Genomic DNA, 24,326 nt, shown 5'->3' on the forward strand with positions numbered 1-24,326 from the left:
CTCCTGCCGTTAAACCAATGGGAATCAAGTCCCTGGGAGGGTCCCGCCCTGGGGCGAGAACGGTGAACCAATGAAAATTGACAGCTGAGCGGTGGCGCGGCCGGCTGTGGGTGGAGTCACCCCGGGGCCTGGACGGGAACTTGGCGGGGTCAGGTCTGTCAGGCTGCCTGGATCATGGTTGTGTGGGGCCTGGGGAGCCGTCTTGGCCTGCGTAGGTGCCTCGTCGCAGCCAGGCTCCTGCATCCCCGTTTCCAGAGCCGCGGCCCTCAGGGCGTGGAAGACGGGGACAGGTGAGTGGCTGGCGGGAAGGGGTAACTCAAGTACCTGCCGTGAATCGTGCTGTCGTGCCCTTGGGTACGTCACACCGCCGTGAGGTCACCGCGGCAACCGTCAGGTGACGTCTCCACGCTGTCGTGACGTCACCATGGCAACATGGGCCACGTGGGCGCCAGAGACCAGAAAATCTTTGCCTAAGTCCCAATGAAGCCCAGCTATCATCCGGCAGGGCAGAGAGTATCCCATGTGGGCCAGGAGGGCTCTGGACTCAGATTGTGTCCAATCTCCAAAGCAGTTTATCCCATAGGTCCCAGATACACCAGCACCTTCTAAAGATGGCTTTCCTCATATACCTTGAAACTTGCACCCCTAACCCAGATCTCAGAACCTCTTGAGTATCGTGGATTAATAGTGAATTAATTTAGTCCACAGTTCCAGGAACTTAACCTTCGAATGGCCTTATAATGTCACATTTTAATATTGAGCTATGTCCTTGAGTCGTTTACATTGTTATTTTGTTATTTGAAAATGCCACTTTTTGAGCTCCGTTTTGCCAATTCTTCATCTCTGAGTACACTCGAAGCCTCATAGTATGGAAGTGGCCCAGGTTTCTTTCCCTGCAAGAGGCTCTGAGTTGGTGGAGTATAAGATAAGAATTTGGGTAGGGTAGAGTTAAGAGTCCTAGCTACCTGGGAGGCTGAGGCAGGAGGATCACTTGAGCCCAGGAGTTCAAGACTGCAGTGAGCTATGATCATGCCACTGCACTGCAATCCAGCTTAGGCACAGACCAAGACCCCGTCTGTTAACAAAATAATCATAGGCCAGACAACGGTGGCTCTTCCTGTAGTCACAGCACTTCGGGAGGTTGAGGCAGGCATAGTGCTTGAGCTCAGGAGTTCAAGACCAGCCTGGGCAACATGACGAAACCTGTCTCTACCAAAAAAGAAAAAAAAAAAATTAGCCGGACATGGTGGTACACACATGTGGTCACAGCTACTGGGGAGGTTGCGGTGGGAGGATTGCTTGAGCCTGGGAGGCAGAGGTTGTCGTGAGCCTAGATTGTGCCACTGCACTCCAGCCTGGGTGACAGAGTACGACCCGATCTCATTAATTAATAAGAAGAAAGAAAGAGAGAGAGAGAGAGAGAGAGAATTTCAGTAGGATAGAAGTTAAAGTTTGTGTTGCAGTCTAGGACAGCCTTCGGCATCCCACTCCTGCCTCTTCCTGGGTGACCTAGGAAGGTGAGTCTCACCTGAACTACAGTTTCCTCCTCAGTAAAATGAAGATAATAGGTGGTGGTTACCTTTGGGGTTGTGGAAAGATTCCAGGGAAGATAATGCCTGTAAAGTACTTGGCACAGTGCAGGAACAGTGGCAAATGATCAATGAATTCCTTCAGCAAATATTTATTGATCATTTACGTTGATCAAGGCATTACATCACTACTGTACATGCTCTGTCACCCAGCTCTGTGTCTTGCCCACAAAATGTTTGCTATTAGAAGGTATCTAGGGGAAAGAAATCAACAAGAGATTACCATCTAAGCCACGAGGGGTAGGTGGTGCCTCTGAGGTTACAGGCAGCGAGCTGGGACCCACTGAGGAGCTGACCCCTGTGTAAGCCATCCCCACGTACCACCTATTGATATCTGTTTCTCCGTAGGCCCCAGCCTTCCTCGAGGACACCCAGGATCCCCAAGATTTACACCAAAACAGGAGACAAAGGTAGGGTGGGGACAGGGGAAAATGCAAAGAAATACACATGGCATACCCCATTTTAAAGTTCTTCCAAATTCTTTGCAGCCACTGAAAAGTATAATATGTGGCCAGGCGAGGTGACTCATGCCTGTAATCCTGGCACTGTGGGAGGCCCAGTGGGCAGATCACCTGAGGCCAGGAGTTTGAGACCAGCCTGGCTAATGTGGTGAAACCCCATCTCTACTAAAAATACAAAAATTAGCTGGACATGGTGGCGCATGCAGTCCCAGCTACTTGGGAGGCTGAGGCAGGAGAATTGCTTGAACTCGGGAGGCGGAGGTTATAGTGAGCCCCGAGATTGTGACACTGCACTCCAGCATGGGTGACAGAACAAGACTCTGTCTCAAAAAAAAAAAAAAAAAAAAAAAGTGGCCGGGCGCGGTGGCTCAAGCCTGTAATCCCAGCACTTTGGGAGGCCAAGGCGGGTGGATCATGAGGTCGAGATCGAGACCATCCTGGTCAACATGGTGAAACCCCGTCTCTACTAAAAATACAAAAATTAGCTGGGCGTGGTGGCGCGTGCCTGTAATCCCAGCTACTCAGGAGGCTGAGGCAGGAGAACTGCCTGAACCCAGGAGGCGGAGGTTGCGGTGATCCGAGATCACGCCATTGCACTCCAGCCTGGGTAACGAGAGCGAAACTCCATCTCAAAAAAAAAAAAAAAAAAAAAAAAGTGTAATATATGACAGATTTCAACTTAATATACATTGTGAAAATGTAGTGTGAAATGAAAAACAGCCAAGATATATTAAGTGATAAAAGCCTGAATCTATCTGGATATGTGTAGAATAGTCTCTGAAGGGTTACACCTGGGACTGTTCCTGGGGGGAAGATTAAGTTGAAAGAGGAATGAACAGAAGGACTTTCGCTATCTACATACGTTTATTCTATTGTATTATTTTTAATAATGAGTATCTATTACTTTCTCTTTTTTTGAGACAGAGTTTCACTCTGTCATCAGGCTGGAGTGTGGTGGCACAGTCACTTGGTTCACTGCAACCTCCACCTTCCACATGCAAGCAATTCTCTTGCTTCAGCATCCCAAGTAGCTGGGACCACAGGCACCCGCCACCATGCCTGGCTGATTTTTTGTATTTTTTATAGAGATGGGGGTTTCACCATGTTAGCCAGGATGGTCTCGATCTCCTGACCTTGTGATCCACCCGCCTCAGCCTCCCAAAGTGCTGGGATTATAGGCATGAGCCACCGCGCCCGGCCCTATAATGAGTATATATTACTTTAATCATTTTTAAATGCTAGAACATGATGTTATACAGAAAAAAGATGCAGAAGAATGTGTTAGTATGATACTTTTTCTTTTTTGGAGACAGGGTTTCAATCTGTCACCCAGGCTGGAGTGCAGTGGCACAGTCACGGCTCACTACAGCCTCCAACTTTCAGACTCAAACTATCCTCGCACCTCAGCCTTCTGAGTGTCTGGGACAACAGGCATACATCACCATGCCTGGCTAATACTTTTTAATTTTTATTTATTTTTATTTATTTATCTATTTATTTTTAAAGACGGAGTTTCACCATGTTGATCAGGCTGGTCTTGAACTCCCGACCTCAGGTGATCCACCCGCCTTGGCCTCCAAAGTGCTTGGATTACAGGCATGAGCCACCACGCCCGGCTACTTTTTAATTTTTTTGTAGAGATAAGGTCTTGCTATGTTGCCCAGGCTGGTCTCGAACTGCTAGGCTCAAGCTATACTCCCAGCTCAGCCTCCCAAAGTGCTGGGATTACAGGAGGCATGATCTACCGCACTCAGCCAGTATACCATTTTTTGAAGTATAAAAACATGCAGATCACTAGTATGTATTGTTTTTTGGATATATGCTTGTATAGTAAAAGTATAAAAGCATGCACAGGACATACCCAATGTCACTGAATGGTAAAATTAAAAAGTCAAAATGTAAAATTTCTGTTATGTATCATCTATTACCACAGTTAAAAAGAAGAAAAGAGGATGCTAGAAAGGACTTTATGGGTTGGGTTTGTGTTGGGTGGTTTCAGGGAGGATTCCAGGAAGTGGGGCTTTGCTCCGGATCGAATCCTGTTAGGAAGCAGGGCTATTTCTGTAATTGGGTATTTTTTGTTTGTTTGTTTTTTAAGATAGGGTCTCACTCTGTTGCCCAGGCTGGAGGGCAGTGGCACGATCTCGGCTCACTGCAACCTCTGCCTCCCGGGTTCAAGTGTTTCTTGTGCCTAAGCCTCCCAAACAGCTGGGACTACAGGTGTGCACCACCACGCCTGGCTCATGTTTTTTATTTTTAGTAGAAATGAGGTTTCACCATGTTGGCCAAGCTGGTCTTGAACTCCTGGCCTCAAGCGATCTGCCTGCCATGGCCTGAGCCACCGTACCTGGCCTGTAATTGGTATCTTAATTTTTTTCTAGAAGCCAGAAGGGACAAAGAGGTGCTGAAGCTGTAATGGATGAAGATGCAGCAGTCACTCACATTGGCCAGGGAAGGGGGAGGTTTGGTCATCTTTGGGAGTTTGGACAGTCATCTATGCTCAGACGTTATTCCAGAGTGGCCTTGTTTTGGTCTTGAACCGTCACAGTTATAGAACGGCCTGTCTGACAGTGTTCTGTGAAATGGTTTGTGTTCAGCAGAACACCACAGTCTACCTGTGAGTGCCAGGCCAGCACCTGGCAACCCCAAAGCCTGCTTGATAGCGAAAGCCAGCTCCCACCTGTCAGGGGCAGCTTTTACTTTCTGAGAGGTTGTGGGAGAAAGGCAGGAATTGTGAGCTAGGCAGAGGTACAGGGGACTTTGACTTCATGTGACATATAATGGTAATGTACATATGATGTACAATATATCACACATATATTTTATTTCTTTATCAGGATGGTGTTTTTTTTTTTTTTTTTTTTTTTCTTTTGAGATGGAGTCTTGCTCTGTCACCCAGGCTGGAGTGCAGTGGCACGACATCTGTTCACTGCAACCTCCGCCTCCCGGGTTCAAGCAGTTCTTCTGCCTTAGCCTCCCGTAGTGTGTGACTTTTAAGTTTAAAATAAAAGCACACCGGGAAGGAAGTGAGGATGGTGGTTAACCCTTGGGGAATGGCAACTGAAAGTGGTGCATGGGGGATTTCAGGGTGTTGGTCATGTTCTGTTTATTAAGCTAGGTGCTGACCACGGAGGTATATTCAGTTAGTAACAGTTCACCGACTCACATACTTATAATCTGAGCACTTTTCTGTGTGTATTCTATACTTCAACTTGAAAATTCTTTAAGGGCTGGTGCGGTGGCTCATACCTGTAATCTCAGCACTTTGGGAGGCTGAGGTGGGTGAATCACTTGAGGTCAGGAGTTCAAGACCAGCCTAGCCAACATGACAAAAACCTGTCGCTACTAAAAGCACAAAAAGTTAGCAGGGCATGGTGGTACACACTTGTAATCCCAACTACTTGGGAGACTGAGGCACAAAAATCACTTGAACCTGGGAGGCAGTGAGCCAAGATCATGCCACTGTACTCCAGCCTGGGCAACAGAGTGACCGTTCAAAAAAAAGAGAGGAAAAGTTCTTTAAAAGCTTTGAAAGTTTAAGGAAAAAAAACGCCAGCCTGTCAGGAAAACAGGATCTTAATTTGGGTGACGAAACATTTTTTTCCACAGGGTTTTCTAGCACCTTCACGGGAGAAAGAAGACCCAAAGATGACCAGGTGTTTGAAGCCGTGGGAACTACAGATGAATTAAGTTCAGCTATTGGGTAAGGGGGACAGGACCGGCCTTGAGGTTGAGTTTGAATTGAATACGAATAAATGTGTGAAGCTGTCACACGTGCCGGGCAGCTGCCTCGGGGGTTGTCAGTCCTTACTGAGCGTCCCTCAGCCCTGAAGCACAGGCTGGTCAGCTCCACAGGGCTGCGGGTCTGCAGACCCCTTTCCCTCTTGGGCGTGTCTATGCCTGCACCGGCCACTGTCCCATGCCGTGTGAAGCTGCCTCCCTCTCATCCCCCGCTTTTCAGGTGAGCCTGTGTGTGCCACTGAAGTTAGTACAATGAGTGAAAGGGATGAGTTAGTATAATGCACAGGATATCCAATGTGATCTCTTTTGTGAATGTTGGTTTTTAAATAAGCCAGCGTTTAGAAGGTGGACTCAAAGAATTGGTCAGGATGGGACAGGTTGTGCTGTGGACACAAACAGCCCCCAGATCTCCTGGCTTGTGACACCAGTGGTGGACTTGCTGCTCCGACTTCACGGCCTGTCACAGGGGGGATGTGCTTTGGCTCCATGTGGCCTTCACTCTGCTAGGACAGTCGCTGTCTGGGATAATTATTTGTCACCATGGCAGAGGGAAAAGAGGTCATGGTGAAGGTCACAGTGGCTCCATGTGGCCAGGGGATTGGGCAGTGGCAGTATTGTTGCCAGCGAGGTTTACCCAAGGTGTGATCATTGCTGATTGAAAACTTTTCCCACCACCCGACCATGATGACTTGAAATACAGTCAACATTGGCAGTTTTTGACAGTCTTTATGGAAACTGAACTTTGTTGGTAAATAAAAGTTGAAAAAAAAAAAAAGACTCAGTGCAATGGCTCACATGTCTAATCCCAGCACTTTGGGAGGCTGAAATGGGAGGGTCACTTGAGCTCAGGAGTTTGAGACCAGCCTGGGCAACATAGCAAGACCTTGTCTCTACTAAAAAGAGAAATAAGAAAATTAGCCAGGTGTGGTGGTACACAACTGTAGTCCTAGCTACTCAGAAGGCTGAGGCAGGAGGATCACTTGAGTCTGGGAGGTTGAGGCTGCAGTGAGCTATGATCGTACCACTGCACTCCAGTCTGGGTGACAGAGTATGACTCTGTCTCCAAAAAAAAAACCTTCCACGAGAGTGATGCTTTCCATGTATTCACATTTCAGTGGCCAGAGCCTGTCACGTGCACATACCTGACATCAGCAGGGTGGGAAGGGTGGCAAATATTTGTGAGCACGGTCTGCCCAGCACACCCTGCAAGCTGGTGACGGGGAGCAGCAACAGTCTCAAGTGTTGGATCCTGAGGTCTGACCCCGAGGCCTGGTGGATTATAGGTGCGTGAGAACCAGACAGACCCCACTGCAAATTCAGCACCACTGCTGACTCTCTGGGACGTCAGGCAAATCACATGGCCTCTGTGAGCCTCAGTTTACTGTTCTACCAAGTGATTATCATGATAATTCCCATCTCACTGTGTTCTTGTGGGGCTTACATGAGATGATTCCGTGTTTCACCCTGAGGCCAGCACCTAGCACAAGTAATAATAATGTTAGCTATCATTATTCTTAACACTTACCTGTTCCTGGCTACTGTGTCTCCATGGCGGGCCTGACTAGGTGAGATTTTCAGGACAGATAATGGGAGGTATAGATAGTCTGCCAGCCGGGTAGAGAAGGCAAACAAACCCCTTGGTGTGTGTGGGAAGGGTTCCAGAACGGGGCAGACACAAGACCAATTGGGCAAAGGGAGAAAAGGCCAGTTTTCCCATCAGCCATTCTGATGAGCTCTGAATCACGAGCCCTTGTCTCTCAGTTGAGAAGGAGCAGGAGGTCAGGGAAACCTCAGCTGTGGATTCTTTCTTCGTCAGATATTGACCAAGCATCTGCAGTACGAGGTGCTTCTCAACAGAGAACCTCAGCCCTGCCTTCCTGAGCTGCAGAGTGCAGGGAGCAGGCAGCAGGCAGCACTCACCGGGCAGGTAGGAGGGTGGGAGCAGGCATGGGGCATGCACCGAGGGGGGCCTGCCGCCGGGCTGGTCACAGAGCGTCCCTTGGCAAGCAGATACTTCTGCACACCGCCTGTGCGCCAGGCATGGGGTATCTGTGATGGAGACAGACTGCAACCCAGCCTGCATGGCCCTTCCTTCTGTCCAGAGGGGAAAACACACCAGGCGGGGATCACACTAGCGTGTTTACTTCTAACTGTAAGATGTGCCAGGAAGATGGGCTGGTTATTCTCCAATGGCCCTTTCAAATCCCTTCTCTTCACCTTCTCTTTTTGCATAGGAGGCTGCATATTACTTTATTACACCACCTTATCAGCTGGTGGTGGCTATGCCACCTCGATTCCTTGGTCTTGTGGCATTTGGGTGGGTCCAGCCAATGGGAGGCACCAGTAGGTGATGGGAGAGTGAGTGGAGAGAGCTCGGGAGTGTGTGTGACCCCATCCCCAGTGGTGCATGGCTCTGGTGGCAGCTGGGCTCCCTACCTAACTCCCTCCCTGCTCAGTGACTCCAGAATCCAGCCCCCTCCAGGGTGAGTAGCACCTTCCCTGTCTCTTGCGCTTCAGGCTCCTGTGTTTGCTGTCCATCACCAATTCCCGTAACTCTGCCCACACTTCTGTGAATTGTCCCTTCCCAAAGCCCTCCTCCAGGAATCTTTGCAGCGTGCCACTGTCTCCTGCCGGGGCACTGGCCCATGCAGGCAGGAAGTGCAGGGTGCTAAGGGAGGCAGAACCAGGGTCCTGACCTGTGTCAGGGGCAGTTTGCTTTCCCTGCTTTATGAGGGAAGTCCTCCCCAGCCTTCAAAGTCTCCTCTCCAGCATCACCTCCTCCAGGAAGCCCTCCTTGCCTCTCTAGCCAAGGTCAGATTAGGCTTGGCTTGCTCTGTCCTTCAGAGCACTGACCTCAGTTTGCACTTTCACATTCAGGCGTGTGATATCTAATCTGATTAGATATCACACTCCTGAATATCACACTCCTGAACTGAAGGTGCAAACTTTACCTGAAGCCTCAGAGACAGTCAGCAGCAGTGCAGAATTTGCACCTGGGTCTGTCCAGTTCCCACACACCTACAACCAACCACAGGGCCACGGGTCAGATCTCAGGATCCAGCACTTGAGGCTGTCCCTGCTCACCCTGTCACCAGCTTGCTGGATAGAGCCTGGGTCAGCTTTTGTTCACCACTGACTCTCCTGGGCCTGGCCAGAGTAGCTGTTCAAAAAGAAATTGTTGACTGGAAATAATGAGTATCAGAAAAGGCATTTCAAGAAATAAATACCACCCCACCCCACCCCCGTAATGTTATTATCAGCAAGAAAAATAATGCGGCTACTACAGTGAAATTAACTAAATGGCCTACCACCTGAGAATCTGTTGTTTACGGCCAGACAGGGCCTAGGGACATTACATTAGAGGCAAATTATTTTTCCTTTTTCTTTCATAGGTTTGCTCTGGAATTAGTCACAGAAAAGGGCCACACATTTGCTGAAGAGCTTCAGAAAGTGAGTAACACTGTCTCACCCCGAGCTGGGGATGTGATCCCTGGTGGCCCCCACTGGACTCAGCGGGGCTAATCACTCTCCCTCTGTGAGCTCCGTTTCTTCATCTGTAAAATGGGGACAGGCTGGGTATGGTGACTCACACCTGCAATCTCAGCCACTTGGGAGACTGAGGCAGGAAGGTCACTTGAGGCCAGAAGCCTGGGTAATGTAGTGAGACCCCCAACTCTTCATAAGATCTAAAAATTAGCCAGGCCTGGTGGTGGGTGCTGTAGCCTTAGCTGCTTGGGATGCTGAAGTAGGAAGATCGCTTGAGCCCAGGAGGTCAAGGTTGCAGTGAGCTGTGATCATGCCACTGCACTCCTGCCTGGGCAACAGATTGAGACCCTGTCTCAGGCCGAGCATGGTTCAGGCCTGTCATCCCAGCACTTTGGGAGGCCAAGGTGGGAAGATCACTTCAAGCCAGGAGTTCAAGACCAGCCTGGGCAACATAGGGAGACCCTGTTTCTACAAAGAAAATTTTAAAAATTCGCCAGCTGTGGTGGCATACACCTGTAGTCCCAGCTACTTCGAAGGCTAAGGTGGGAGAATTGCTTGAGTCTCAACAGGTTGAGGCTGCCATAAGCTATGATCACACCACTGCACTCTAGCCTAGGCAACAGTGGGATCCTGTCTAAAAAAAGAAGACTCTGTCTCCAAAACAAACAAACATTTGGAGACATAATCTTCCTTCACAGGCAGTGGTGGGGATGGTACTAAGTAAGGGAATTTAAAATGCAGCGATTCTCAACCCAGGGTGATTCTGCCCCTCAGGGTCCCCTGAGCAGTGTCTGGAGACATTTTTGGTTGCCACATCTGGGAGTGGGGGTGTTGCTGGCATCTAAATATCCTACAATGTACGGGACAGCCCCCGTCAACAAAGAATGCCCCGGCCATGAATGGCAGTAGCACCGAGGCTGAGGAAGCCGGTGTGAAGCGCCTTGGTCATGCCCGACGCACATGGAACCCAGGGAGGCCCAGCCGCAGTCAGCCCTCAGCCGGTGGGACTCCTGCTTCACAGTGTCACTGTTCTGTTCTCTGAGAGGGAGGGGGCCTGTGACCCACACAGAACTTAAAGCGCAGAGACTTGGTCGCCACCCTGAACACCTGGGGTGCTGCAGTTTCCGTCTCACACGGCCCCGGGTCCTCAGAAACCTCCCTGCAGAGTCAGCTCTTCCCACTTCAGTTCTGAAGCCCAGGCTGGAGCCCTCTCAGGTCCCTGGGAGCAGCTGGAGGGGAGTAGGTGGGGCTGCCAAGGCTGGGGCTGCAGGAGGATGGGAAGCCTCAGCGGCCAGAACGTTCTGTGTGGCGGCGGGAGAGACCGTGCATGCTGCATGCTTAGGGTCGCAGCTGCCACGTCACCTCCTCCAGGGCCTTCCCCGGCCACCTCACCTCCAGCTGGGTTACGAGTGCCCCTGGGTTTCCACCTCCTCTAACCGCAGGCATCACAAGGGGTGTTAACCTGTTAACCCGTCTGCCTCCCACCCAGCCTAGGCACGGTGAGGGCGGGGACTGTGTCTGGGTCACCTGGGGGCCCACCTGGCCCGGTAGCGCTTGTGGGGCCTGTGGATGAGGCCGGGCAGCATGCTGCTGCTCTCCCCACATCACCCATTTCACCCTCACACATGCCTGTGAGGTGGAAGTCAATGTTCACAGTTTCTAGGGAGCCAAACAGCCTCAGAGAGGCTGACTTGCTCAGCCCCCACAGCCAGGCATCAGTGGAGCTGGAATCTGATCCCCAAACTGGTGCCACTTCTCCCCAGGCCCCGGGGTACACGTTGCTGCTGGCCAACCAAGTGAGTATTGTCACTCCTGCTTTAACTGTGAAGGCACAGAGAGCCCAAGCAGGGAAGCAGCTTGCCCAAGGTCAGCTGGTCAGCAGTCCTGGGAAGGTTCCCGCCCAGTGCTGGATGGGCAGCCTCTGCTCTCACAGTTTGGCCTGCTTCCTGAATGCTGTCACAGTGGCCATCCTAGGAGAGGTCAGAGGTACAGACCTTCACCCTCCTGGAGCCCAGTATCCAGCTTGAGTGGACCCTGGCTGGGCACAAAGTCAGAGGTGGTACTTGTGGGTTTCACATGCACGGGAGCTGTTGGACCATTGTCCTGCAGGGGCCTGGTGTCCTTGCGGCAGACAGCAACAGACCACTTCGGTTCCAAGCAAACCCATCCCCACCAGGATGGAGCACAGGCCTCACCCAGCCAGGCGTCCTGCTCCCGGAACCCCTGCATGCCCCGCTGACTACATTCTCTAAGCTCTGGAGTGTCTAGAGCTTAGATACCACTGTCATAGTTGACGTCTTGGCCCAACTATTACAGGTTAGAAAACCAAAGCTGTCAAATGCTGAGGAAAGAAGAAAACCCCACAGGGCCTAGGTGCACAGGAGACGTGGGCAGAGCCGAGATGGTTCCTTTTGACCGTCCCTGGGCATGTGACTCAAGTCATCTGCTTAACCCAGCTGCTGCCCCCACGGAAGCCTTTTCCTCCTTCAGACTGCAAAAGAGCCACACCAGGTCCCCTCAACAGGGCTGGTTGTCCAACGAAGATGTTGTGCTGAAGTTTCAGACTTTGCCTTCAAATGTCAGCCAGTTCAAGGTCCGACAGCCTGTGTTAGTCCGTTCTTGCGCTGCCATAAAGAACTACCCGAGACCGGGTAATTTATAAAGAAAAGTTTAATCTGCACGCGGTTCTGCAGGCTCTATGGGCTTCTGCCTCTGGGGAGGCCTCAGGAAACCTGCAGTCATGGCAGGAGGCAAAGGGCAAACAGGCACATCCTCATGTGGCTGACAGGAGAGAGAGAGTGAAGGGGGAGGTGCTATACGCTTTCAAACAACCACATCTCACGAGAACTCTCTCACAGGACAGCAGTAGGGGGATGGTCCTAAACCATTCAAAAGCACCCCACTGATCCAGTCACCTCCCACAGGCCCCACCTCCAACACTGGGATCACAGTTTAACATGAGATTTGGGTGGGGACACAGAGCCTAACCGTATCACAGCCCTTCCCGAGGTAGCCGTCGTGGGCTTTGCCAGTGTGTTAGGTGGTACCTCTGCACATGAAACAGTGCCCTCTCTGTCCAGCCCATCCCGAATAGAACCTGATTGTCACCTTCTGTCGCTCCCCAGATCCAGTGCCTGTTGCAGGACGTCGGCTCTGCCCTGGCGACACCCCGCTCCTCGGCCCGGGAGGCTCACTTAAGTAATTCTTAAACTCCTGTGGGGTGTTCACAAGGCCCTAGGGTCAGGGGACTCTCCTAGGGGTAACAACCTGGGAGCCCAGGCCCCCAGGGGCCCACAGAGGGACCAGTCAGCTTTGCTTATAGGCCCTGGGAGGGAGGTACCTTCTGAACCAGCAGAAGCAGCCTGCGGGACACCAGGCAGAAGGTGGCGGGGCCAGTTCCCGCCATGGTCTGGTGGGTGATGGTCTCATGGCAGTTCCCTCTGCTCCTTGGCTCCTCAGAGTACACCACGTTTGAGGCGGGGCCCATCCTGGAGCTGGAGCAGTGGATCGACAAGTACACCAGCCAGCTCCCACCGCTCACGGCCTTCATCCTGCCGGTAGGTACTGGCGGGGCGGGACGGCTGCAGGCAGGTGTAGGGACAGACATACGTGGGCTCTGAATAAGTCCCTCTTTTCACAGTGGCAGACAGTGACCTCCAGTTCCCCCAGTTCCCTCCAGGTTCTCACTGGTCCCTCCCAGCCCTGCCTACTTTGGAGCAGGGTGCCCAGTGGGTGTGCCCTGGCAGGGCTCCTGGAGGCAGAAACACTGTGTGGTTTGGGGGGCAGGGCTGGACTTCAGAGGAGCTCCCATCTGCAGTGGGCACGCCTTCCCCACCCTGCTCAGGCAGCACCCCTTTCTCCTTTCAGTCAGGAGGCAAGATCAGCTCGGCGCTGCATTTCTGTCGGGCGGTGTGCCGCAGAGCTGAGAGACGGTAAGAGGGCCCGAGGGAGAGGGAGTGGGGAGAGGGAGGGGGCCTCTGCACAGCTGGGCCAGCTCGGAGCCATCTGGCCACACGTCGACAGACCTTGTCTGGGCCTCTCCACTGTGCCAGATGGGGACCAGGACAGACCAAGCCCCTGTGCTCTGAGCACCGTGTCGTGGAGTGGAGACAGTGGCGTATGAGCAAGTGGACTGTGACAACACAGTCGCACGTTGCTTGTAGGCTGTATTCTGGGAGCAACAGGAAGTTATTGCTGGGTTCTCAGCCATCTTGGGGACAGGGGTAGACATGAAAGGATCCTGCTGGCTGCTGGGTGCAGAGGGTCCCTGAAACGCCTGTATGGCTGTGTGGAGCCCAGGTGGACACTGTCAACAGACCAGCCACCATTCCCACAAAGCTACTGACAGGCTTTTCAAGGAATCTTTAGAAGAAAATGAGCAAAATCTCTACACCCCTCAGAGACCAGGCTGCGAGCCAGCTTTACAGAGAAGAGAAAGTGAGCCTGACTTTGCTCCCATGGACAGGCTGTGCCGGGTGCTTTGCACTCATCATTTCATTTAGTCCTTCTTGGTAGCCCTGGGAGAGAGGTGGTGGTGGCCTCTGCCTTACAGGGGTCAGGAAGTTGTGGCTCAGAGAAATGAGACCATGGCCACAGTCACGGAAGTGGCTGAGAGCAGAGTCCAGATTCCAGCCCAGGTCTGTTGGGCCAAGCCTGAGCTCTTCCCACAGTCCCACACCACAAAGGTTTTGTTCTTCATGAAAGGCTCTTGGGCCCAGATAGTTCCTAAGAGATCCCAGGGAACAGAGCAAGCTCTGGCTTCAGAAGGAAAGCACGTCATTTGTACAAAGCCATCCACATCAGCAGTGCTCATAACAGGAAGAAATTGAAAACCAGCCCAAGGCCCAGCAAAGAGGCATGGTGGGGCAGCTGGCGGGTCCTCCATGCAGAGAGGTGTAGCGGGGCAGCTGGCGGGTCCTCCATGCAGAGAGGCGTAGCGGGGCAGCTGGTGGGTCCTCCATGCAGCGGCTATGCAGCGACAAGATGCAGATTGTCACTGAGGTGGGGACGCACGCCTGGGGTACATCGGGTGAAGAAGCTCCTCACTGAGCACGTGGTGTCCACTAGAGACAGCCTGGAGCTCTGTGACAGGCTGGGCTGCACACCCTGCTGGGCCGCTGGCCGGTTGCATGGCTTTGGGTGGGGCTGAGAACCCTGAGGCCGAGCTTTGGGGAACTGGCCTGCCAACAAGGGATATGCCACAGGGTGATACCCGGGAACGGCTCAGCAAGGGACTGCCACGACACTGGTGCCCAGCAGATGGTCGTCCAGTGTCTGATGTATCTGCCCATAGGCTGGCATGGACCCCAGGAATCCAGAATCCTGTGGAATCAAGAGTTTGGTCTGCCTGGGTCTTTGTCTCCCCTGTGAAGCTGTTCTAAGTAATGACTTACAAGGGGCTTAGAGTTTACCATTGGGAATTAAGGGTCAGGCCCCCACTTTTTTTTGAAGGCAGAGGCTGACTATCCCAACTTCACCCCAGACCCAGGTCCAGTGACATGAAAGCCAGCTGGCTAGGGTGTGGTTTAGGCCAGGGGGGCTCCCTCGGCGCCCCTGCCATTCTCCAGCCCTCCTTGGCCAGGCCCTCCTGCAATATGCCCACGAGAAGGGGGCCAATGGCCTGGTCAAAATGTGACGGATTTGTCATCTCCAGTGCTGGCTGAGCCTGGGCAGGTTCAGGTTGAACAGTGATGGGTGTGAAATGCCACTCAAGGTTCAGGCCCCAGGTCAGAGCCTGTCAAGCCCCATAGTGTCACATGACTCAGTGTCTCCTTCCTTTCTAGTGTGGTGCCTCTTGTCCAGATGGGAGAGACTGATGCGAATGTGGCCAAGTTTTTAAACAGGTACTCGCATGGAGGCTGGGGGTCCCCTCTGAAAGCTGAGGCGCATCTGTGGGAGGTGGCAGGAGTGTGGCAGTCCAAGGAGCAGCATGGGGCTGTGTTCCCGCTCCCCCCTCATTCCCTTAGTGTTTATGAGCATCTGCTGTGTGCCAGGCACCACACCGGGCACGGGGGAGGCTGCGGTGAACAGGGTGGGCACTGTGCCTGTCCCAATAAGATTTAGATCTCGTTGGGAGAGGCTCCTATAAAAACCAGGAAGAAAAACGTTAAGTGCAAAGCGGCATTGCGGGGGCAAGGGGTGCTCTTGGAGGCTGGGTGCTCAGGCGTCAGAGATGATGGATGTATCACAGGGGGTTTCAACAGGCGTCTCGGTGGTGACGGACCAGGGAGCCAGGAGTCAGGCTCGCTATCAGCCGGTTTCCTCTCCACAAGAGGGCCTGGGGCAGCGTGAACCAAGAGAAGAGAGCCAGGCCACACTGAGCTCAGGGGCTCCAGTGCAGGCCCCAGTGAGCCAGGCTGGTCAGGAGGGCTTCCTGCCTCGCCCCTGGCCCCTGGGGCTGGAGCCACACCTGGCCCAATGTCTGCCCTGCTGGTTCCCACCTCAGCCCTGGTTCCTGTGGCACCAGTGTAGGCAAGGCCAGAGCCTGGGGGCAGTTAGAAAGCTGGGGGGAATGCAGGGAGTCAGGTCTGCACCCCGGGAGCTGTCCTGGGTGTCTAGAAAGTGACCTCACAGCTGGGGTCTGGCCCCTGACTGTGGCCACTCCTCCCACAGATATGGTCTGGCTTTGACGGGTCCTGAAAATCTCCTTCCCTTCCGGGAGGGGGTTTCCCCAGGAGTGAGGAGCGGGTCTGTTTCCCCTATCAAAGCAGCAACCCTGGGGGTACCGTTGCGGTCCCATAGTATTGCATAGGACAGGCCATTTCGTCTCCTCAGTAAGGCTTCACAGAGTAGGCAAGCAGTAGGCGCGCGCTGCCCTCCAGGAGCACAAGGCCCAGGGGATGGAAATATCCCAACCACGTCCCCTTTACTCTCCCTGAGAGCCGCCGTGGGGCCGGGGGCCAGGTCAGGGGAGGGATCGGGAGGATGTGGCTTGGAGCTGGCCTCCGAGGGCAGGACCGGGGCAGAGAGAGAGGGAAGAGCATGGTGCCAAGCACCGGGAGTGAAATAGCAAAAGGTGCGGGACCACAGGAGGCAGAAGAGCTGACAGCAAAAGTGTCTTGCGGGCCTGTAGTGTCTTGTCCTCTAGTTCCCTCCACTGCTGCCCCTGCAGAACGCGTCACACACAGATGCCCACTACTGTTGGTGCAAAGGAGGAGGTGGGAAAGGGGCTGCCTCTGGTCTCTGGAGTGCTCCAGCCTGTGCTTCTCAGCCGGTTCCTTTGGCGATGTTCGGAGGCATTATGGGTTGTCACAATGGGTGCAGGGGTGCTACTGGCACGTGGTGGGTAGACACCAAAGGTGCTGTCAGCATCCTACACTGCACATGATGCATAGGACAGACCCGAACACAGAGAATGATCCAGAATGTCGGTAGAGCCTAGTCCAGCAGCGTCAGCATCATCCAGGGCGGGAACTAGGCCTGCAGAGTCCTGGGCCTATCCCTTTTGAGTCAGAATCTGCACATCACCAAGACCCCCTAGTGATGCCTGTGCACACTCTAGTTTGGGAAACACCCAAACTGGTCACTCACATGAGCCCTGATCACTTGAAATAGCTCAGAGAGGGGTCCTGGCCCACAGGGTAGGGCCGGGGCAATGACCTCATCCTGCAGGAATGGCCCCAGCCTTGACACTAGAGTCCTTGGTGTTCACAGAAGCTGGCCTCATGTGCCATCTGTCAAGTGCAAGATGGCAGGGCCCACCATCCCCACACAATGTGCCCAGAGCACATCATTTCTATCCTCTCCTTGTAGGCAGCAGATACAGGAAGACCCAGTTAGTGTTGATCTCTCATTTCAAACCATTCTGTTTGCTTCTCTCTATCTGCCCCTCCAGACTCAGCGACTATCTCTTCACGCTAGCCAGATACGCAGCCATGAAGGAGGGCAATCAAGAGAAAATATACAAGAAAAATGACCCATCGGCTGAGTCTGAGGCACTCTGAAATCAAAAATGGAGAGCTTGGAGGACCCCTCCATGGTGACGGCCGTGGAGAAGGGAGCTTGCCCACCGGGGTCCTGGCTCCTGAAGAGCTCACCCAGAGTGGCTGAGAGCAGCCTTGTGTCCCGGCTCAGCTTTGCCCCACACCTCCTGCCACCTTCCCTTTGGGGATTCTGTCCCTGACTCTACTTCCGCAAGCTCTCCTGGGTCTTGGAGGGAAGTGGAAATGAACCAGCATTGGAAGAAAGACAGGTAAAGTGCTGCAATGAGAAGGAGCTGTGTGTGTGTGTGTGTGTGTGTGTGTGTGTGTGTGTGTGTGTGAGAGAGAGAGAGAGAGAGAGAGAGAGAGAGAGAGAGAGAGCCCTCCCACTGCCAGCTCAGGTTGTTCATGGATTTGGAATGGGACCAGAGGCCCTTGAAAATGTAATTGTGATTTACCTGTGCCAAAGGGGCTTTAAATGTCACATTTATAAACGGGAAGGCGGACAGCATTTGGAAGCTTGGTCACCTCTGAGCCACCCATCACCACCAAAGTGTGGGGGACGGACAGCTGCAGATTGGCAGGCGAGGCTCAGAAACTCCTGGCTTAGATTGAAGTGTGTGTGGCGGGGGTGCAGCTTAGGGGACCCCCTCTGAAAGGGATGGACTCTGGTGAGAACAGCACCACTGCTTAAAGGTGAACTTCCCCGTCTGCTTGGACTGAGTTGAGGGTCTGCAGTGCAGGGTCTTCAGCCTGAGAAAATGAGGTTGTCGGTTTCCGGCGAGGCTGACATCCACCAGACTGATTGCTCCGATGTTGCACTTGGCTGGCTTACGCCTCTGCGATCCGCGCCATGGCTGTATTTATTTCAGTTGTCACCATTGCTCCCTCCCGCTATGAAACGACACTGCCAGTGCCAGCAGTGTCCTTGGGAAAGGCGATATTTATGAAGGGCAGAGAGGCAGCCTCAAGAACCTAAAGCCTGCAGGCTGCTAATTGCAGGAAATGACTTCGGAAGGGCAGGCTCTTGTTGAGTGTCAGGGCTGAAATGCCTGGCGAACTCCATTCAGCGTCACAGATTGGCCGAGTGCCTGCTCATCCTTGGCCACCGAGCGGGGCTTGGGAAGGCTGGTCACTCCGGCCGTCTTTCTTGCCGGCAAGTCAGCAAACATTGCATTCTCAGTCATGGGCATATTTTTGCCTTTATTCTTACCACCTTGGCTGCAAAGTTTGCAGGAGGGCCAGGGACATTCGTGTCTTCTGGATCCTTTCATTGCTGACAGCCTGCGGTGGCCCTCTCGAGCCTTGGGCAGGGTGGGTGAAGTGTAGATGACCAGGAGTGTGTGAATGTCTTCCAGGATGGGGCTTTGTTCAGTGCCTTCCTGCCCCTGTGGTCACTACCAGGTCTCTTACGGAGTAGGTGCTCAGTATTTGCACACAGAACTGAAAACGGACTTTGGGAGGCCAAGGCAGGCAGATCACCTGAGGTCAGGAGTTTGAGACCAGCCTGGCCAACATGGCAAAACCCCAGCACTACTAAAAATACAAAAAAAAAAAAAAAAAAAAATAGCCCCGCATGGTGGCGGGTGCCTGTAATCCCAGCTACTCAGGAAGCTGAGGCAGGAGAATCACTTGAACCCAGGAAGCAGAGGCTGCAGTGAGCTAAAATCGAGACACTGCACTCCAGCCTGGGTGACAGAGTGACACTCTATCTCAAAAAAAAAAAAAAAAAAAAGGGAAAGGCCTGAGTTTGCAGTCACTAAGGCTCAGTCAGGAAGCATGTTTAAAGAGCTCGCAGCGAACCACTCAATTCTGTCCACACCTCAGAATCTTCCTGGAATATATATTTAATAAAACACCAGCCCTGCCTGCCTAGCCATGGCAAAGCACAGCCTTCAAAGGATAAGAAAAGCTCTTTGAGTAAATGCAGCATCCTAAAGTGATGACCTTTGAAACCAGGCCATTTGCCTGCTGCCAAGTCCTGTCCTTCCAGGATCGGCTGTCACAGGCCAGATGTTAACAGTCGTGTTCTCAGACCCCCGCCTCTGCATCTGTCTCCCACTTCACCAGCAAACACGTCCCTGAGAAACCACCCAGGTGCAGGGCAGACGCCACCGCTCGGCAGGTGTTTCTCTCCCGTGCTATCAACCTGGGAAAGATGGAGAAAACCTGCTCTGGGAGCTGGGAGGATGGGGTGTTGGGAGCAGCTGCTTTTCTGCAGCGCCTTTCAAAAGCCCTATCAAGAGCCTGAGGCAAGAGGAAAGCTGCGTACCCTTTTGTACACTGAGCAAATATCCTCCCATATTTTGAACCGGGTGGGAAAAGTTAATAAAAGCCTGCAATCAAGAAACACGGCTGCGAAGCCCCGCTGCCCCGGCGTGTGCACATCATTGGCAGCCCTCAGAAACGATCAATCCCATTGCACGGGAACACGGGCTTTCGACTCAAACAGCGGCCTGTTTTTATGTAAAGTCGTGATCCCTTGCTTATCGTTGATTTTTTCATAATTTGATTTTGGAAGAATCAAATTATGATTGAGTCAAATTACGGAAAATATTGCATTCAAATATTATTCGATCACCAAGTTTGTGGGCACTCCCTTACATTTTGCCCCCATGAAAATGCCTCTCCCCACCCTCCTCCAGACCAGGCTCCCTGGAGTGGGGTGTTTAGTATCATTTCCATAGTGCTGGCAGTTGGCTATTCCATCAGAGAGAAGCTCACGGTAATGGTGACACCAGCCCGCATTGTGAAAGGGCTTGCTATGTGCAGTGCCCTGAGCCAAGCGTTCCACAGACACGATCTCATTTGAACCCCGTAGCAGCCCTGGAAGGAGGCATTAGATGTGGGTGGGGAACCGAGTTGTCCTGGGGAGTCGGTGCCAAGATGTGGGCCCAGGACGCGGCCTCGTGACTCCTGGCCCAGTGCTCCTTGGCTCCCACCCCACTGCTGCTTGACAGTCGTTTTAATCACTACCTGGGCTGCGGCAAACAATGCCAGGCTCCGATAGATCCTGCTGTCTCATTTCTCAACCTAGTTTCCCTTCACTGATATTTCATGGCTATCGTTAATGTGCATTTTTCACCGAGTAATTTCCACAGCCCGAACTTGTAACACATCCCAATGACAAACGTCTGGGGTTCCAAAGCCCCCATCAGTGGCAATGTCACCCTCGCTGCTGCCTTGACGCCTTCCGACAGCCCATTCAGTTTTATGATCACCCCCTCCCCGTGATCACTACTGAACCTTTAAGAATCCAGATGCATTTCAAGTTTAATTGAATAAAATTCTTTGTATAATAAATTCCGCATGAATGCTACATAAATCAGTGCCCGGAAGGGTTTGTGGCTCATCCCTCCCCTCTGGCGGGGCCTGGGAGTCGTCTGGCAATACTGACACAAGCTGGAATAAATGCATCTTTGCAGTCAGCCCAGCTAGGGGGGGTGGCACAGTTTTAACTTGCCTTGGCCTATTGCTTGTCTTCTCTGAGAGTCCTCCTGGAAGAGAGTGCTGAAGTCCAAGAGGCAGGGACAGGCAGGTTGCGGAGGCCTAGAAATTCTGGGGACGTCCCTCCTGTTCTCTCATTCCACAGAATCAGAAACTTCTCAAGCCGTGCTTTGTCACCTTTGGAATGCACACACATATATTCACGAATTTGCATCCAATCGTAGGAAGTCCATGGAACCTCCGGGCAGGAATCCCTGTTCTAAGAGAACCCGTGCAACCCTCTTCAGGAGCTAAGGCGGGATTCCCAAGTCCGCCGTCCGCAGCCTGTTTCAGGGTCAGATAGCCCCAGCCTGGAAATGTGAAAAGGAGCGCTTGGGGCTGGCTGGGAGAGGCTGCTGGGTGATCTCTGATGCTTGCAGGGTTGTGGGATGCAGGGAAGGATTGCGGAACAGCCAGCTTGGGTATTGGCCCCAGGCAGGCTCAGGTTCAAGGCCAGCTCTGTCACCGACCTTGGTGACTGGGCAAATCATTCCATCTCTTTTAGTCTTGCTCCTCCATCTATCTTAAAAGTAATATTGCCCCCTGCCAAATGTCAGCTCCTGTTGTTACAGTGGTTTGCTATTGTTATTATTATTTGAATTCAGATTCCAACTTTGCCACTTCCAGCATCTCTTTAAGCAAATGGTTTAACCACTCGAAGCCTCTTTATCTTTAATAACTGGGAATAATACCAACTTCCAAGAGTTCAGAAATAAGTCCACAGGCCCCACACATGATATAGCAGCTCTAAAAAATAGCAATTGTTGTTCAATCATATTTGACCCTTTTTAAAGCATGTGAAGCTGAAGATGGCCTGGCAGCACCTCTGGTCCCTCGGGCTTGCTGAGTGGGTCAAGGAGACAGGTGGCTTCCAGAGGTGACCAGGCACAGTCAGACCAGACCCGGGGACGTGGCTCCAGCAACACAGGTCCAAAGTGAAAGGCAGAGGGACTTGCAAGACAATGAGGGCTGAATGCAGCCTCAGACAGCATTGCCCCATTTTATAAATGAGGAAACTGAGGCCTGGAGAGGAGAACTTTTTTTTTTTTGAGACAAGTCTCACCCTGTTGCCCAGGCTGGAGTGCAGTGGTGCAATCTCGACTCACTGCAACCTCCACCTCCTGGGTTCAAGCAATTCTCCTGCCTCAGCCTCCTGAGGAGCTAGGATTACAGACATGCATCACCATGTCTGGCTAATTTTTTTTGTATTTTTAGTAGAGATGGGGTTTTTCACCCTGTTGGCCAGGCTAGTCTCAAACTCTTGACCTCATGATCTGCCCGCCTTAGCCTCCCAAAGTGCTGAGATTACAGGCATGAGCCACTGTGGCCGGCTACCACCGGAGCTTTTTAAACCATCGCACTGTAGCTAACCTTGGAGAGCACCTTCCTTGCACGCTTGGCATATATTCCCGACAACAGCCCTGCAAATGGACATTAGTACCTTTGCGCGATAGACTCAGAAACCGAGGCGCAGGGACTCAGCACCTCGGAAGAGGTCAAACTTGTATTTGAAATTGGATCTGTCTCCAGCATGCTCCCTTGGCAGCAGCAGAGCCAAGACAAGGACCCTAGTCTTCAGGTTCCCCTGGGGTGGCTACCCTGGCACAGTTGGCAGCGAGGGTGTGACTGGCAATCAAGTAGGGCAGGGCTTTTTCTCAGGGGAAGCGAAGGGAGTACGAAAAACCTGGGAGGGGCTGGGTGCAGTGGCTCTTGCTTGTAATCCTAACACTTTGGGAGGCCAAGGCAGGAGGATCGCTTGAGGCCAGGAGTTTGAGATCAGCCTGGGCAACATAGACCCTGTTTCTTTTCTTTTCTTTCTTTTTTTTTTTTTTGAGACGGAGTTTCGCTCTTGTTACCCAGGCTGGAGTGCAGTGGCGCGATCTCGGCTCACCGCAGCCTCCGCCTCCTGGGTTCAGGCAATTCTCCTGCCTCAGCCTCCCGAGTAGCTGGGATTACAGGCACGCGCCACCATGCCCAGCTAATTTTTTGTATTTTTAGTAGAGACGGGGTTTCACCATGACCAGGATGGTCTCGATCTCTTGACCTCGTGATCCACCCGCCTTGGCCTCCCAAAGTGCTGGGATTACAGGCTTGAGCCGCCGCACCTGGCCCGAGACCCTGTTTCTTAAAAAAAAAAAAAAAAAAAAAAAAAAAAAAAAAGCCCAGGATTGATATATGCGCCTGTAGTCCCAGCTACTCAAGACTGAGGTGGGAGGATCACTTGAGCCCAGGAGTTCATAGCTGCAGTGAGCTATGAGCATGCCACTACACTCCAGCCTGGGCAATAAAGCAAGACCCTGTCTCAAAACAAACCCCTGGGAGGAACCTCGTTGCCACAGCTACAAGTGCCCTCTCCGAGGAAGGGTGAGTATTAAGTGCCAATTCAAAGTGGCACAGGAACCCTGGAGAATGGAATGCATAAGTGGCATGAAGGTGTCCAATGACTCAGGACCTGTGGTGGGGGCAAGGTGACCTCTTCCCCCTGCCCCTCACCACCGCAATGCCTCCCAGTGCAAGCTCCCAAGGCACCAGTCCTTCGGCCCTCACCACTGGCCATCTGCAGTGCCCATGGCCCTCCCCGGTCAGCAGGTGCCTTTATTTACAATCACCTTGGAAGGGTCGAGCAGACATATGTTGCTAAGGGTCGTTTATTCTTGTTTATAAAATTTATGGCTTCACCTCGATTACACACTGTCAAAACAGAAAGGATTGGGCCCAAAGTCTCTTGCCGCATGACTGCCTCAGACGTGCGTACATCTGTTAACTCTGTGGGAGCTGTAGCGGGAAATAAGCTTCACTATAACTCAAAAGCTCGCTATCCCGCCATGAGGTGTGAGCGGCAGGCCTTGAGAAAAGACGTCCAGGCGTGTACATGGGGAGGGCGGAGGTAGGGTCTGTGAGTGGCCATGCCAGGTGGCCTCAGGACCCTGCCCTGGCCCAGTCAGGGACTCTCTCAAGGTGCTTTGACTGGGGAGTGGAAGAGAAAGAACTCTATTTCTGTTGCCCTCAGGGGTCCAGCTGCAGGATCCCAGCAGCTGGAAAGAGTTCTGAGCCTATGGCTTTCCACCTGCCGACTTCAGCAGGGAGAGAGAAATGTTGACTCACTCTCTCACTGTTGCGGGGAGTGGAGATCGGTACCAACTTTCAGGAGGGCAATGTGGCAATGTGCACAAAAGTCCTAGAGATGTGTGTACCTTACAGTCCTGCAATTCTGTGTCTGAGATTTTTTCTGAAGGAAATAGACACATTGGTGGAGCTGCAAGAGCATTTGTTTGCCTTTTTTTTTTTTTTTTCAGTGCAGGAAATAGACACACTGGTGAAACTGCAAGGGTTTTTTTGTTTTTTGTTTTTTGTTTTCAGTGCAGAAAACTGCAGCTCATTACAGTAAAAAATTGGAAACCAATGTCCAACAATCGGGAGCTGGATAATTAAATAAGTAAAATGTTAACAATAAGGAACTGTAAGAAATACTATAAAGCCATAAAAATGATGGTGTCTATGTATTTACTACTATGAAAAAGCTTCACAATTAAGTGAAAAAAAGAAACCCTAATTACAAAATGTTACATATAGAATGATCCAAATCCTAAACAGAAATATACACGTTTATACACCATAGAAAAATGCATGTGTTACTCATACGC

The 24,326-nt window shown here is 52.2% G+C and overlaps 1 protein-coding gene and 1 non-coding gene across 4 annotated transcripts in view; both read left to right on the top strand.

Moving 5' to 3' along the window:
- The first annotated feature begins 102 nt into the window (after nt 1-102).
- The window catches only part of MMAB (metabolism of cobalamin associated B), a 103,559-nt gene continuing 79,335 nt past the window's right edge, over nt 103-24,326 (top strand). The window contains exons 1-9 of one of the 3 annotated variants that reach the window (XR_012518342.1): nt 103-290; nt 1,938-1,999; nt 5,660-5,753; nt 9,184-9,241; nt 12,403-12,475; nt 12,737-12,834; nt 13,145-13,209; nt 15,061-15,120; nt 17,112-17,494. Coding sequence is in view for 1 of the 3 variants with exons in the window: in XM_003932270.4 (XP_003932319.1) it covers nt 175-290; nt 1,938-1,999; nt 5,660-5,753; nt 9,184-9,241; nt 12,403-12,475; nt 12,737-12,834; nt 13,145-13,209; nt 15,061-15,120; nt 17,112-17,220 (735 nt within the window). In the remaining 2 variants the exon portion in view is untranslated. Of the gene's footprint in view, nt 291-1,937; nt 2,000-5,659; nt 5,754-9,183; nt 9,242-12,402; nt 12,476-12,736; nt 12,835-13,144; nt 13,210-15,060; nt 15,121-17,111; nt 24,173-24,326 lie in introns of those variants that run through there. The other 2 variants (XR_745408.3, XM_003932270.4) reach the window with 2 other exon arrangements.
- On the top strand, nt 6,386-6,526 carry LOC120365100 (U4 spliceosomal RNA). The gene has a single exon (XR_005580119.2). It is a non-coding gene; the product is annotated as a U4 spliceosomal RNA (small nuclear RNA).

The sequence above is a fragment of the Saimiri boliviensis genome, chromosome 7, assembly GCF_048565385.1.
Source record: "Saimiri boliviensis isolate mSaiBol1 chromosome 7, mSaiBol1.pri, whole genome shotgun sequence".
Taxonomy (NCBI): Eukaryota; Metazoa; Chordata; class Mammalia; order Primates; family Cebidae; genus Saimiri; species Saimiri boliviensis.